Raw genomic sequence first — 15,932 nt, 5'->3', positions numbered from 1 at the left:
GGGGTATTTTTTGACCTCCAGTATGAGTTGTTGCTGCATATTTGGGGGTTATTTTGGTTGTCCAGCAACTCCTGGAAAGGTTCACCACTGTTCCATGTTTTCACAATTTGTCGATAATGACTATCACTGTAGTTCGCTGGAGTCCCAAAGCTTTAGAAATGGCTTTATAACCTTTTCCTGACTGATAGATCTCAATTACTTTATTTCGAACTTTTTCCAGATTTTTTTTGGATTGTGGCATGATGTCTAGCTTTTGAGGGTCCTTTGATATACTTCACTTTGTCAGGCAGGTCCTATTTAAGTGATTTCTTGATAGAGAACAGGTGTGGCCGTAATCAGGCCTGGGTGTGGCTAAGCAATTTGAACTCAGCTTCCCAAAGATGTGATAAACAACAGTTAATTTATGTTGTAAGGGGGAATATCTTTTTCACACAGGGCCCTGTAGGTTTGCATTTCTTTTTCCTTTAATAATAAAGACCGTCATTTAAAAACTGCATTTTGTGTTATCTTTGTCAAATATTGAAATTTGCTTGGTGATCTGAAACATTTAAGTGTGTCAAACACGCAAAAGAATAGGAAATTAGGAGGGGTGCAATCACTTTTTCACACAGCTATATATCATGCTATTGAAGAACTTGTATGTCTGTCTTTTATCTGCTTTAGGTTGGAGGATATTTTGCAGATGTGGCCTTACTTCAGATGAGAAAATATGGAAGAATCGCTGTTTGTGGAGCTATTGCCTTGTACAATGATACAACACCTAAAAAAGGTATTTATAATATTTATAAGCAAATTTCTATCACCTGACATCATTATTTTAACAATTTTTGCCTAGGGGACATTAAGTCTATCTACAGATAGGGAAGTAGGAAGATCTTTATACAATAATTTAGAATTAACATACATATCGCCTCTATATGGTCCCTGTTATTCCACCCAAATAGTAAAGTAAAAGCATGGATTGTCTACCATCATACCCCACAAATTAAAACTGATTTTGGTGTACATAGCAATCCTCTAATGTCCATGAAATGTCACCATTTTGCCATTCACTATAATTTAAATGGACACTTACTCATGATTAGTGTTCTCAGTTCCTTTCCCTCATTACCCAGAATGCAAGGTGCCACTTATTGTCCAATGGCTTTCCTGCCCCAAACTGCCCCCCTCCCTCTCTCTATTATACCTGTATGCAGTTTGGCAGACATAAGAGAAGGAGCAGAAAGACAAAGAGCCGCTCTTGTTTCTTGTAATCCCTCTCAGCACCTCTACTGATTGAATCTGCCATAAAAGATGCGGGCTCGGTGTGTGAGCCTGCATGAAAGTCAGGGGGCTGGCGTGTGACATACCAGTATGTCTTATTTTGGCTACGGGGTTTAAATACCACTTGGAATATACAGAAAAAGTGACATGTTTCGAACAGTATCCGGTATTCTATCTTAAAGCATTGCGACTACTGTAGAAGAGCTTGGTCTTGATCAATTCACATGTATTGAGCGAGCCAAGCACGTCTAGTTAGAATGTGGCCAGAAGCATCTAAATTACACTCTTGCGGCACATAACCACCCACTCTCGCCAGCAACACTGGAGAATCCTTACAGAGTGGGGTTCGCATGCTGTAGAGATTCAGAAGTCTGCAGGCACATACAGTAACTGCAGATTTTTATCAGAAGAACAGGATACACGTTTAGAAGTTTTTACGGCTTCTGCAGAGTATCATTCTGATGTTCTGTGCCTTTTTAACAAGATTCTGTGTGAAATAATAAGATTCAGGATACTTCTAGAATGTTCTTAGTCACAATATTTACAAGGTACAATTTTAACACCTTCCCAACATATGACGTACATGTCAGGAAGCTATTGCTGACATATGATATATAGTGACCAGGCAAGCACAGGAGATTGGCATAAGCTAAACTACATAGCACAGCCAATGCTGGAGCTACCACCAACTATTTAACCCCCTAGATGCCATGGTCAATGGCAACATATGCTTCTAGGTCATTACAGGATGGGGCGCCCTCTGTCAACTCATTGGCTGCTCGCAGCCTGATGCCTATGGCTGTTATGGCAGGCAGCAGCCATGGTCTTTGGCTCTGCCAGCTGCACTCTCCATTAGTCAGGGTCTAATAGGCAGGGTGACAGTGCAAGGGCTAGAAGTCTTTCAAGTCCCATAGCAAATAAAATCTGAAATAAAATATGCAATAAAAAAAACTAATCACTGAACATGTCAAATTATCCTGCAAACAATAAGTCTTCAAAGAGCTTTGTCACAAGAAAACAGATAATGTATGCCTCTCAGAATATATATATATATACACTGTATGTATATATATATATATGTATATATATATATATATGTTTTTAGTCTGCAAGAAAGCAAAACGTAAAAAAAACTATATAAATGTAGTACAGCTGTAAATGTCTTGACCCAGAGACTAAAGTTGTCATGTCACTAATGCTGCACGGTGAACAGCAATGAGGCACCTGAACACTATTTCAGAAAAATCTGGACTTCAAAAACCATGAGGACTGCAAAAAAATATGTTTTGGAAAATGCCTTGAATAATTACTGCTAAACTTCTAAGCCTTCTAAATTCCCAAAAAAATAAAAGGATGGTAGGAATATGATAAATGTTTTGTGTAGTAAGATTATTTTAAGGGCATAAAATTACATTTTTTAATATTGTCTTACATTTACTACTAACATATAGAATGCCACAAAAATGCATTCTTAGAATCACCAGGTAGAGAAGCATTCTAAAATTATTACCACATAAAGTAACAAAGGTCAGATTTGGAAAAATGGCGCTCTATCCGGAATGTCAAAACTGCCTGCAGCGGGAATGGCTAAAAAGAATTGGTCTACAACAGCTTGACATTTATAAACATGGAATAGTGCTGATGCATTGTCAGTTCCCAATGACTTCAATGGAGAGACTGCACAACTATGCAATATAATAAGCACAGGGACATTTACATTACAAAATCAAGGGCTGAAACATTTCTTAGATTTACACTAATATGATCCTTTGACATGTCTGAGTTGAAATCTAATTTAAATGTTAAATAAAGTGGTTGTCCTCTCTAAAATTAAAAGTCTGCAGTCACTCTGTGTGACTGTAAGGTGCCCGAGCGGGGTAGTCGATGACGAGATGTGGTTTCTGCATGCTCTGGCACCCTATAAGAAAATCGTGTCCCGCTCCCAGTCTGCCGTTAGGTGTGGGCTGCATCACACTCACATGTGGGCCATAGGCCTCCGTGGACTCCAGGCTTCCTTATTCAGGAGCCACAGCACACAATCCATGGGACACCAATTGATTTTCAACAGCCAAACTTTCACTGAACAGTTCGCAGTCATTACAGTGGAGCATGTTGGATAAGGCACAACAGGTTACAGTCTTTCCCTTAGGTACCAAACATGACTTCAGCCCTAGCCATCATTCCCGGTAGAGCATTCCTTTTCCCACTGTCTCCACTACCTCTAGGGATCCCTTTCCACCAATGGCAGTGCACCCACATTCCATCATCCTCTTCCTGTGAGGATCTGTGTCCATCTTCTCCTGCAGGCCTGCAGGTGCGTTGTGCCTGATGACCCCGGCAAATAGATTTGCATGGAGGAGTTGTATGGCAATCCACTACCCCAAGTGATAGGCCCATGTTGGCCCTAGCAGCCCACTCCACTTGAACTCCACAAAGAACTTGCTTAAACCTTCCACTACTAACCATAACCAAGGAGTACCTCTTCTTTTATTAACACTATTACCCTCACACCTGTGGGTCTGTACCTAACATTAATTATTCCATATCTATTTCCTAGCTCTACAGTATATCTACTGTGTATATATATATATATATATATATATATATATATCTAATTGAATGTGTGTGTGTATCACAAACCAATCACGAAGCATCTTTCATTTCACCAGAGCTGTTTAAAAGAAGCTGAGTTGTGATTGGTTGCTATGAGCAACAGTTTTCCTTGCAACTAACCACTAATTATGTTTCATTTACCATAGCTGTTTAAAAGATGAGCTGTGATTGGTTGCTATGAGCAACAGTTTTTCCACTCGACAACACCTCTGCAGACACTGACATGGTGGGAGAAATCTAGCATCCCCGGAAACATAAGCTCCCAGCCATTGTCTGCCCCCCAGAAAGGAGCAGAGAGCATATGACAGAAATGAATCACCTCCTCCCGTGCCCATATACACATCACACATCCTCCATTCCATAGGCACATCTTCCCTCCTAAAGCGATCATTGGTATGGAAGTCAGGGCAAATCCATCCAGCGCTTTGGTTTTAACCCCAGGGTCTCTTAAAGGGATCGTTGGTATAGAAGTTAGGGCAATTCCACTAAGCGCTCTAGTTCTGACCCCAGGCCCCTCTTAAAGGGATCCCCGGTATGGAAGTGAGAGCAAATCCACTCTGCGCTTTGGTACTGACTCCAGGCCTCTCTTAAAGGGATCTCCGGTATGGAAGTTAGGGAAAATCTCTCAGCGGGATGATGTGGGATATTAGGGGGAGTAGTCCGGTCGCTCTGGCTGACGGGATGATGTGGGATAGTAGGGGTAGTAGTCCGGCGGCTGTGACGGGATGATGTGGGATATTAATGGTAGTTGTCCAGTGGCTATAGCTGACGGGATGATGTGGGATATTAGGGGTAGTAGTCCGGTAGCTTTGACGGGATGATGTGGGATATTAGTAGTCTGGTGGCTCTGGCTGACGGGGTGATGTGGGATATTATAGTGAATGTGGCTATGTGGAGTGGGTGGGGATATACACTCAGCTTTATATATAAAGGTACATAGATATAATCATTATAATTTGTTATAACTAACCGTAGTTAGTCACTATGCTCTTCAGCTAGGTACTAATAATCCTTGCTTCCTTTTATTAAACACTTACATTTTTACACTATCATGGGGTTTCCGCATTTGCCCCTCTATTCTACGCATTACCATAACTCATTACATAGGGATTATACAAATACACAATACATGCATAAAACACATAACACTGTCCACATTACACATATGCATACGGCGGTTGTCTTCAGGGTACAGATGGGGTAAGACAGTCCATATCCTCACATGACTGCAGAATTATGAATCCTCTCAGCACATGCATTGTGTGTTGCGATGATTCGTCGGTTTCTGAGCTGGGAACATCAGTGGTGTATGCGATATGCATACTTTCGGCCACAGCCCATCTAGTGGACATGGCCGGAGTGGAAGTCTAGTGGGCATGGCCGTCTAGAAGGTGAGGCCGCACTCACGGGAGTATGCATATCTGCCCGGGAGTATGCATATCGTATACATCGCCACAATTCACAGCTCAGAAGACGGCAATTCCTGTGTGCGCTGAGGGGATTCAAAAGTCTACAGTCAAACAGAGTGACGGCAGACTTTTTATTTTAGACCTGACAACCCCTTTAAGAATATTATCAAATACGAGAAACAACATTTCATTCTTCTGATATGCTCTTATTTTTTTTTATTCAACTTTATGGCAAAGTGTGTTAAAGGGCTCATTCACACGTCAGGGATTTTTCTCGTATGCAAAGCAACGGTCCAAGTTTAATCAGTGTTTTTGATCAGAGTTTGGTTAGTGTGTCAGTTTTTACCATCAGGCTGTGTTCACACACAGCGTTTTTTTCGCGTTTTTCCCGTGGATTTGCCAAGAAATCCGCTCAAAAAAACGCTTAAAAGAAGCTTCCCATTCATTTTAATGCATTTTGCACTTTTTGTGCATATTGATGCGTTTTTACCGCGAAAAAACGCTTCACGGTAAAAAAAAAAAGCCTGCATGCTCATTAATTTGGCGGTAAATTCCGTATTTCTGGCTATTTTCTATGTGTCTGGGGACGCACGGAAAAAAATCACGACAAAATAGGGAAAAAATTGCAGGAAAAAAACGCGCATTTTCTGAGAAGGAGTCCTGTTTTAAGGCAGAAATTTTCTGCATACGTGTGCACATAGCCTCAGAGTTTCATCAGTTTTTTTCATGATCGAGGTTTCCTAATCTTCTCCTGTCAAACATTCTGTGAAAAACAAGACAGCACACGGATGGCATCCTAGTGCGGTATAATTTTTTCACAGACTGGTAGTGGTGAGTTTTGTCCGAACTTCAACATGTCTGTGTATTTTTGTGGAGTGAATGGTCCGCCCAAAATTACGCAGACATCTGAACAGCCTCATAGACTCTGGGATGAGCTCGTACAATAAAAACTGATGCCCTAAGACATAAATTTAGGAATGATATGAACTAATGTCCTTGATTTGCTGCAGGAGAATATGTCCATCTTCCCTTAATCTTCCAAGAACTGCGGATGGAAGGCTTCACCGTGCAACGCTGGCTGAACAGATATAATGAGGGTTTGGAGAAACTGATGCAATGGGTTGTTGAGGTAACTTTTCCACCCTAATGCTTTGGGTACGGAGACACATTAAATCTCTGCAGCTTTGTATTACAGAGCTATGCATAGTCCATGTGCTATCTGGTTCATACATACAGATTCCATAGTACAGGTTGGATGCTTATGTATGAAGAATGAGCAATATCGCTAAAACGTCACCGATTTTGTGACGTTTTAGCGATATTGCTAGCGATATCGCTATGTGTGATACTTACCTCTGACCGGCTCCCCCGCTGGCTATCGCTGATCGCGCGAGATCGGGCGGCTCCATTTCTCGTCGGCTGCTTCCTGCTGGCGCCGACGAGCGACGTGTGGACGCGGGCGGGAGGACGTAATCATCGCCGTGTCTGAAAGGTAAGTAACGACAGCTGCTGCGTCGCTACGTCGCTGTGAGATCTGCCTGTTTGGCAGCTCACTAGCGACCATTTAGCGATGCACCAGCGATCCTGACAGGGTCGTATCGTTGTCGAGATCGCTGGTGCATTGCTAAATGTAAAGGGGGCTTAAGTCTGATGAATCGCACCAATATTTGTTTTTTTGTTGGATTTATTTAGGATCTGATAGATAAGAACTCTCTATGCCTCAGTATGAAAGCTGAAATATACAAAGGTTTAGTAGAGGTCTCATCCACCTCTATGGAAGCCATATCACGGCTTTGGAAAAACAGAACTGTAATATAACAGTGTGCATGAGCCCTTAGTATGTAAATGGCCAGGGCCGTATTTAGCATTCATATTTCCTTAGGCACTGTAAGTGACCTCGTCCCCACCGATAAGTCGGAATAAGGGCAGGTACACACTACCATATAATCTCTCATCTGAGAGAATCGGACCAATTATGCAAATGATACTATGAACAAACTCTGATCGTGGTGTGATCACAGTGTGATCTGCTTTGCTCGGATGAGGGGAAGACGGAGAAGAAAAAATTTCTTCATCTTCTCCATTCAGTCAGACCATAGAAAACTGGACTGCACTCAGATGTTTTCCACGGACTCATTGACTTGCATTGGCAGGTGGAATCTGAAACTCAGACATGCAGCAATTTTTTTTCTTTGAACAGTCTCTATCAAAGGAAAAATGTGCACAGCCCCATAAAATAATATTGGTCCGAGTGTGATCTGATGGTTTGTTGGATTGCACTCAGGCCAAAATATGGTCGTTTCCACCTGCCCTAAAAGTATGTGCACACAACATCTATTTCAGGCAGATCTGCTGTGTAACTTGCCTGAAAAAGCCTTAAATAAGAATGAACTTCTGCAGTTGCTGTTCATATATTTAGTCTTTTGAGCTTCCTTTACCTGCTTCAGGTAAAACAAAAAGAGGTTAAAAGAAATGACCAGGCTAGTATTTAATATAATTTAAATAAAAAATGGTGGCCAAAAGATGTCAGAAAAGAAGTGAAATTTAAAAAAAAAGTACAATTTCCCAGTTGTCCTTTTGGTTTTTTTTATTTGTCATGTTCACTATATAGTAAAACTTACCTGCCAACATGATTCTCCTCGTCAGTACGACTGCGCAAGTACCAAACATGTATAGTTTTTTTTTGTATTTAATTAGTGAAAAATAATTCAGAAATTTGCATGAAAAATAAAATCTGTTTTTGTCACGGTGGTGGACCATCCAATTATTTTTTAGTTTAGTGTAGGGGTGAGAGGGCCGGACTAGGGGGGTGATCCCTCGTTATACCGCGCAGAGACGTACAGAGACAATTGGAGGCAGATTCTGGGTGCAACAGGTCCAAGTTTATTTCTTCACTTGCCGTCCGACTGACGGCACACCTCGCGGCCCTCCGTTTCCAGAGCCGCTTCTCACACCGTACACTGGAGACGTGTCTGCACACACCGTCCCCTCCTTTACTGTCGACGCTCCTGACAGTTCCGTCACTGTGACCGCCTTAGGCCCATTAACCAACAGCGCTTCTACTGCTCAGTCGTCGTGTCACATACTGTGTCTTACACCCAGTACCTCGTCTCAACTGCGGTCCTTTCCTGTCAGGACCACCCCCCTGACGTTCTCTCTCCTCAGTCCCCCTAGTCTGGATTCTCCTCAGAGTGCACAGACTGTCGTAGTCCTCCTGTCACTTGAGCTCCCCCTGGGGACTGGAACTTTCTGGAACCCTCCCTCAGTATTTATAACTCTCCCGGTTCCTTGAAACTGTCACTCTAACTGTCACCACGCCCCCCATGACCAACGGTTTCTAAAGCCCTAAGCTGCTGTAAAGTCCTTTGCTCACACTCCTCCCTGCCATCTACTGTCCTCCCAAGGTACTGCACGTCCACTACACTTTCCTAGCTGTTTTCCCACTGTCATTACTAACACCTGTCTACACTGTGCATCCCTTTCCTTCTTCTTCAGACTAGTCCGTCCGTCTGTCAGGTCACCTTCCCTACACTCTCCCTTCCTTTGTCCATTGTCGTCCTCGACAATCGTCATCCCTGCCTTCGTCGTTCTGAATCTACACCTACATTCTGTTGTCGGACCAGCTGTTGAGCCAAACTCATTATCTGCGGGGGCCGAACCATACTGGGAGCACTATGCTCTGAGCAGCCTACTGCTACTCACCAGCGCGCCCGCCACATGACAACGTCTTTCAAACTGGGCAAGGTACACCCGTATTCTCTCTACGGCGTGTATCTTTCCCCTACTCTCCCCTTCTGTTACCTTTCACTATCCGGTACGCCATGATCGAGGCCACACACCTACCAGATCATTGCCGGCGCCCGCCTTTCCTTCTTCAGGGGTGTCCGTGGTGTTGGGGACCTGACCTAGGACGGCTGTCACTTTCACATCTTCCAACTCATTTTTCCTTCTTTCAATTACATGTCATGGTCGGCGTCCCGGCCTCCCAGACCTCAACTCTTAGATCCCTACCGGATCTCACACTCTCCTTTGGTCCCGCAGACCTTCCCTTACCCGGACCTGTTGCATTTTACTTTGGCATATCATACATTACACAACTTTATAATAGCACAAGTACCCATTTTTTATAATTTTTTTTTTCATTTTCTTTTGCTTTAAAACTCAACGTTCAACAATAAACATCGCCAGTACTCCTTTTCCCTCCCCCTTCCTTGGACATGAACACTCCCTCTTGTCTTCGTATCCCCGTTCTGTCAAGTTTCCAAATCAGTAAAATAACATCCTGTAAGAGGAACATTCAAAAAAAAACAGCTTAATCACATAAAACATTTTTTCTTTAAAACTAGACTCTGACAGTCCAGGCCATCTCTTGATGGCCGGTAGCAAGGGGCCCACAGCCGTGGAACTCCTGGGGTGAAGGGAGTGTCCAATACAGTCCTCTTTACGGGGGTTCGCGTTCCTCAGGTACCGCCAGTACTGCCACCGCAAAATACCCGCGGGGGCAGTATTCTTTATAATAAGAGACAAAGTCCCCTATTTCCAGGGCACGGCCGTGGTGTATGGAGGCTACGTTCACGTATACCTTCTGGCCAGTCTGATCACGTATGAAACCATACCCCCGGTCCACATTGGTGTACACCAGCCGCCCCCGGGATCTTTCCACCGCCATGCCAGCCTCCCCTTTTGAATGAAGCAGGCTCCATACCTCCTGCTCTCGAACCTTCTTTTGTTTTACCACCTCCGCAACCCAAACGGAGGGTACCGCGCCAGTCCCAGAGTCCGGTGGGTGGGACCTTGCCGAGAAAGGGCGCGGGGCAGAGGCGGCCGATGATATCTGTGGCCCAGCAGCCGCTGGGGCCGGGTAGCGGATGGGAGCAGCCGTGATTCCGGAGGGCTGGTCCACAGGGCCCGTTAAACAGACCCCAGCCGGTTCCAATACTGGCATTACCGCGGCCGCAGGGTAGGCCGCATCCACAACTTCCAGCAAAGCCGGAGTAACGGCCCGTTCGGGTGATGAGTCTGACACCGGCCGAGGGAGCGCAACCGCGCCTTCTGTAAATAAGCTCCGCCCTGGTGACTCCGGGCGGGAAGGCTCGGGGACGGGAGCGAGGGCCTTGCTCAATTCCGCGTATAGCTTAGGGCCCTCCGCAGCCGGGCCTTCCGATACACTGGAGGCTGCGTATTGTGGCAAAATGATAGGGGCCGCTTGTGAAGCTGCCGGCAGGGCCAGGGGAACTCTCACCTTCCCCGGCGCCGCGGCCTCTGTCACACCACCGCACGGCTCATCCCGCAGCCTCCGCTCTCCAACTTGCTGCTCAGCGGGCCTAGCTTCCAGACTCAGGGGCTCCGCGGGGAGACTCTCCGCCGGTATCAATGGCGGCCGCTCCTTCTGGCTCCGCACGGGCTCCGCACAGACTCCTCTTCTTGCCCATGGACCCGAAGATGACGTCTTCTGTCTCAGCTCATTCTCCTGCCGCCACTGCCATTCTAGGCGGCCAATGCCCCGACACCCGCAGCGTCTCATACCGTCCGGTGGGCAGCAATCGAATAGCGCCAAACAGCCGCTCCCAGGCTTTTCTTCGGTGTCACTCCCTCTGTGGGGTGGGGCGCTGGCAGGCCTCTCCACCCACCTGTCAGGGTCCAATATATGGAAACGTCGGCCTCCGGGCACATACTGCTGTCCACGGGGGTACGTTGGAGGGGGTCCCAGTCCATTCAACACGACTGCAAACACCCGGACCTCTCCCCTGCGCTGTAGTAATGCCGCCATCTTGCGCAGCTCCTGATACCGCCCCGGATCTTCGGTCAGCACCCCAGAGTCACCACAGTGCTCCCAATTTGTAATCCACAGGTAAGCCAATTGTAATCCACAGGTATTAACAATCCAAGCAGCACAGTCCAAGTCCTTTTCCATTCTTTAAGGCAGGTCTGCCGCAGAAGATGATGTATTAGCGGCGGCGATCCTGCCGACTACGCCAAATGTAGGGGTGAGAGGGCCGGACTAGGGGGGTGATCCCTCATTATACCGCGCAGAGACGTACAGAGACAATTGGAGGCAGATTCTGGGTGCAACAGGTCCAAGTTTATTTCTTCACTTGCCGTCCGACTGACGGCACACCTCGCGGCCCTCCGTTTCCAGAGCCGCTTCTCACACCGTACACTGGAGACGTGTCTGCACACACCGTCCCCTCCTTTACTGTCGACGCTCCTGACAGTTCCGTCACTGTGGCCGCCTTAGGCCCATTAACCAACAGCGCTTCTACTGCTCAGTCGTCGTGTCACATACGGTGTCTTACACCCAGTACCTCGTCTCAACTGCGGTCCTTTCCTGTCAGGACCACCCCCCTGACGTCCTCTCTCCTCAGTCCCCCTGGTCTGGATTCTCCTCAGAGTGCACAGACTGTCGTAGTCCTCCTGTCACTTGAGCTCCCCCTGGGGACTGGAACCTTCTGGAACCCTCCCTCAGTATTTATAACTTCCCCGGTTCCTTGAAACTGTCACTCTAACTGTCACCACGCCCCCCATGACCAACGGTTTCTAAAGCCCTAAGCTGCTGTAAAGTCCTTTGCTCACACTCCTCCCTGCCATCTACTGTCCTCCCAAGGTACTGCACGTCCACTACACTTTCCTAGCTGTTTTCCCACTGTCATTACTAACACCTGTCTACACTGTGCATCCCTTTCCTTCTTCTTCAGACTAGTCCGTCCGTCCGTCAGGTCACCTTCCCTACATTAGCCTTCATTCTCTAGCTGCAATGTAGGATAGCGACTAGTTTGGCACTTATATAAATACCTTTATGTTTCTCTATGGGGGTATTTTTAATTATAAATAATAAAAGCTGTTTTTAGGAGAATTTATGAAAGTCGGTCATTTTTCGAGACCCGCAGCATTTTCATTTTACTGCATATAGGACTGTGTGAGAGCTTACTTCTTGCACCCTTAGCTGACGTTTTTACTGATACTATTTTGGAGAAGATACAATGTTTTTATTGTCTCTTATTGCATTTTATTGCAATGTGGCAGCTGCCAAAAAAACTTAATTCTGGCATTTCATTTTCTTCTCGTTGTGCCATTTACTGAGCGGATTAATTTATTTTATATTGTGATAGATTGGACATTTCTGATTGTAGCGATACCAAATATGTATTTTTTTGGCTTTATTTTTGATGCAGCAAAAGGGGGGGTGATTTGAACTTTTGTGGGTTTTTTTTGTATATTTTAAAAACTTTTTTTTAACTTTATTTAGTAGTCCCCTTAGGAGACTTGAAACTGCGATCGTCCTGTCGCCTTTGCTATACATAGCAGGGCTCCAGCATCTCCTATGAACGCCGGCCACAAGTCAGCATTCACAGGATCATCGTAATGACAAGCACGGGGGTCATCAGCAGACATTACAGATTAACATAACTGAACAGATACCAAAAAGAGTGAGGTTCCTGCTCGTAAGTTTACAATATATGAGGGGGGACATGAAAGGTAAATGGTAAAAAGTGCTAATATTGTATAGTCCAGCCATCAATATAATAAATAGATAATTCGCATAATATTGCATGAACCGGCGCCGGGCCTCCAGAGCCTAAGGGAAAATGTGGGCCTGTAAATGACATAGGATTACTAGTTGATGTTCTATATATAATGTGTTGCTTCCTATTCTTTCAGATTTATTCATGCTTTGTATTATATAATAAATATGTCCCTTTTGCTTTTAATAACCTTAATGCTATTGTTGTAATATTCAATCATTTATTCATTTTTCCACAGGGGAAATTAAAGCACCATGAGCACATTACTAGGGGATTTGACAACATGCCCTCTGCTTTTATTGGAATGCTTAAAGGGGAGAACACTGGAAAAGCCATCATAACTGCCAAATAATTTAAGATGCCTTGATTTCTACTGAAAGTCAAAATAAAAGAGCTGAACTGTTCTTTATAATAATCTTTCTTTTTATATAGCGCTAACATATTCCGCAGCGCTATACAGTTTGCACACATTATCATCACTGTCCTCGATGGGGCTCACAATCTAAATTCCCTATCAGTATGTCTTTGTTTTACTAATAATTTGAGCATCTAAAAAATAGCTTGGACAAAAAGTATAGCAGATTTTCATAGCAACCCAGTTGGATTACAGTTTTCCCTTTTCTATTACACTGCTTAAAAATAAAAAAATGATCTTGTTGTTTTTAGCTTTTTGTTCTTTAAAGGTGTTGTCCTCTGGTCAGATAGCCCTTTCTGAATCCCTATGTTTCCCCCTTGTACAATAATAACACTTATACCCATCTCTGGTGCCGGTTGCTGTTCCAGCGGTGTTGACACTAGCTCTCCCTGGTATGATATTGTTATATCAAGCAATCCCTATGGCAAATCAGTGCTGGCTTAACTATCCCTACTTTTGAAGAAATCACATACATCTGGAGGAAATAATGTCACGTGATCCCCGGGAGAGCTAATGCCAGCACTGCTGGAACAGCACCGGCTACCGAGGTGAGCAGAAGCGTTAGGCCGGGGTCACACTAGAGTGAAATACAAACGAGTGAGAGGCATTAAAGTCACTCATTACACATGGACAAATGATTCTCTATGGCGCAGCTCCCATCAGCCGTATATTTCTCGTCCGTATTCTACGCTCCGTGCCACTCGCAGCATGCTGCGATTGTCAGCGTAATACTCCCGTAGTACACCAATGCAAGTCTATGGGTGCGCTAAAAATACACATTACACACGGAGCAGATGTGTGACTTGCGAGAAATACGCACCAGGTGTCTTTTAGCAAAGCCGGCAATTCAGTGCGCGATACAGTAAAATCACAGTGACAGGTTTAATAAAGAAACAAAAGAATAGATTTATACACATAGAATACATATACAGTCATATGCTAAAGTTTGGGCACCCCTATTAATGTTAACCTTTTTTCTTTATAACAATTTTAGTTTTTGCAACAGCTATTTCAGTTTCATATATCTAATAACTGATGGATTCAGTTATATTTCTGGATTCAAATGAGGTTTATTGTACTAACAGAAAATGTGCAATCTGCATTTAAACAAAATTTGACCGGTGCAAAAGTATGGGCACCTCAACATAAAAGTGACATTAATATTTCGTAGATCCTCCTTTTGCAAAAATAACAGCCTCTAGTCACTTCCTTTATTAATGAGTTCTTGGATCCTAGATGAAGGTATGTGTGACCATTCCTGTTTAAAAAACAATTCCAGTTCAGTTTGATGGTCGCCGAACATGGACAGCCTTCTTCAAATCATCCCACAGATGTTCAATGATATTCAGGTCTGGGGACTGGGATGGCCATTCCAGAACATTGTAATTGTTCCTCTGCATGAATGCCTGAGTAGATTTGGAGCGGTGTTTTGGATCATTGTCTTGCTGAAATATCCATCCCCTGCGTAACTTCAACTTCGTCACTGATTCTTGCACATTATTGTCAAGAATCTGCTGATACTGAGTTGAATCCATGCGACCCTCAACTTTAACAAGATTCCCGGTGTCGGCATTGGCCACACAGCCCCAAAGCATGATTGAACCTTCACCAAATTTTACTGTGGGTTCAAGTGTTTTTCTTGGAATGCTGTGTTTTTTAGCCTCCATGCATAACGCCTTTTTGTATGACCAAACAACTCAATCTTTGTTTCATCAGTCCACAGGACCTTCTTCCAAAATGTGACTGGCTTGTCCAAATGTGCTTTTGCATACCTCAGGCGACTCTGTTTGTGGCGTGCTTGCAGAAACGGCTTCTTTCGCATCACTCTCCCATACAGCTTCTCCTTGTGCAAAGTGCGCTGTATTGTGGACCGATGCACAGTGACACCATCTGCAGCAAGATGATGCTGCAGGTCTTTGGAGGTGGTCTTTGGATTGTCCTTGACGGTTCTCACCATTCTTCTTCTCTGCTTTTCTGATATTTTTCTTGGCCTGCCACTTCTGGGCTTAACAAGAACTGTACCTGTGTTCTTCCATTTCCTTACTATGTTCCTCACAGTGGAAACTGACAGGTTAAATCTCTGAGACAACTTTTTGTATCCTTCCCCTGAAAAGCTATGTTGAATAATCTTTGTTTTCAGATCATTTGAGAGTTGTTTTGAGGAGCCCATGATGCCACTCTTCATAGGAGAATCAAATAGGAGAACTACTTGCAAGTGGCCACCTTAAATACCTTTTCTCATGATTTGATACATTGAGACACACACACATATATATATTTATAATTCATAAAGTTCTTCATAGCAGAATAGCCGCTAATTCAATTGCCGGCTTTTGTGAAATCATTCCCCAACCCGACATGAAATGACACATGGTTTACATACAGTAAACCATTTCATTTCATGTTTTTTTTTATATGTCTTTCATTAGTAATTAGATGAGGGTTGATGTGTAAAATTTGGGAGGTGTAGGTGTTAATTTAGGGGGTTAATTCGTTGTAAAAAAATGCGTGGGCTCCCGCGTTAATTTGTCAACCAGAGAGGTAAAGCAGGTGAGTGAGGGCAGATTTTAATAGCCATGAGAGGGGCCATTTTTGTAGCCAGTGGGGGGGCCAAAAACAATGGTCCCTCTCATAGCTATTAAAATCTACCCTCACTCACCTGCTTTACCTCTCTGGTTGACAAATTACCGCGGGAGCCCACGCATATAT

At 44.3% G+C, this 15,932-nt stretch overlaps 1 protein-coding gene across 1 annotated transcript in view; it reads left to right on the top strand.

The window, feature by feature from the left end:
* Positions 1-15,679, top strand: part of LOC141055754 (prostaglandin reductase 1-like) — a 63,958-nt gene extending 48,279 nt beyond the window's left edge. Inside the window, exons 7-9 of the mRNA XM_073552449.1 lie at positions 664-769; positions 6,296-6,414; positions 13,047-15,679. Of these exons, the coding sequence (XP_073408550.1) occupies positions 664-769; positions 6,296-6,414; positions 13,047-13,160 (339 nt within the window). The 3' untranslated portion in view covers positions 13,161-15,679. The remainder of the gene's footprint in view (positions 1-663; positions 770-6,295; positions 6,415-13,046) is intronic.
* The last annotated feature ends 253 nt before the right edge of the window (positions 15,680-15,932 follow it).

The sequence above is a fragment of the Dendrobates tinctorius genome, unplaced genomic scaffold (assembly GCF_039654945.1).
Source record: "Dendrobates tinctorius isolate UK_male_01 unplaced genomic scaffold, ASM3965494v1 ptg000191l, whole genome shotgun sequence".
NCBI classification, from domain to species: Eukaryota; Metazoa; Chordata; class Amphibia; order Anura; family Dendrobatidae; genus Dendrobates; species Dendrobates tinctorius.
Note: the sequence above shows the minus strand (reverse complement) of the source record. Positions and strands in the feature narration are given on the sequence as shown.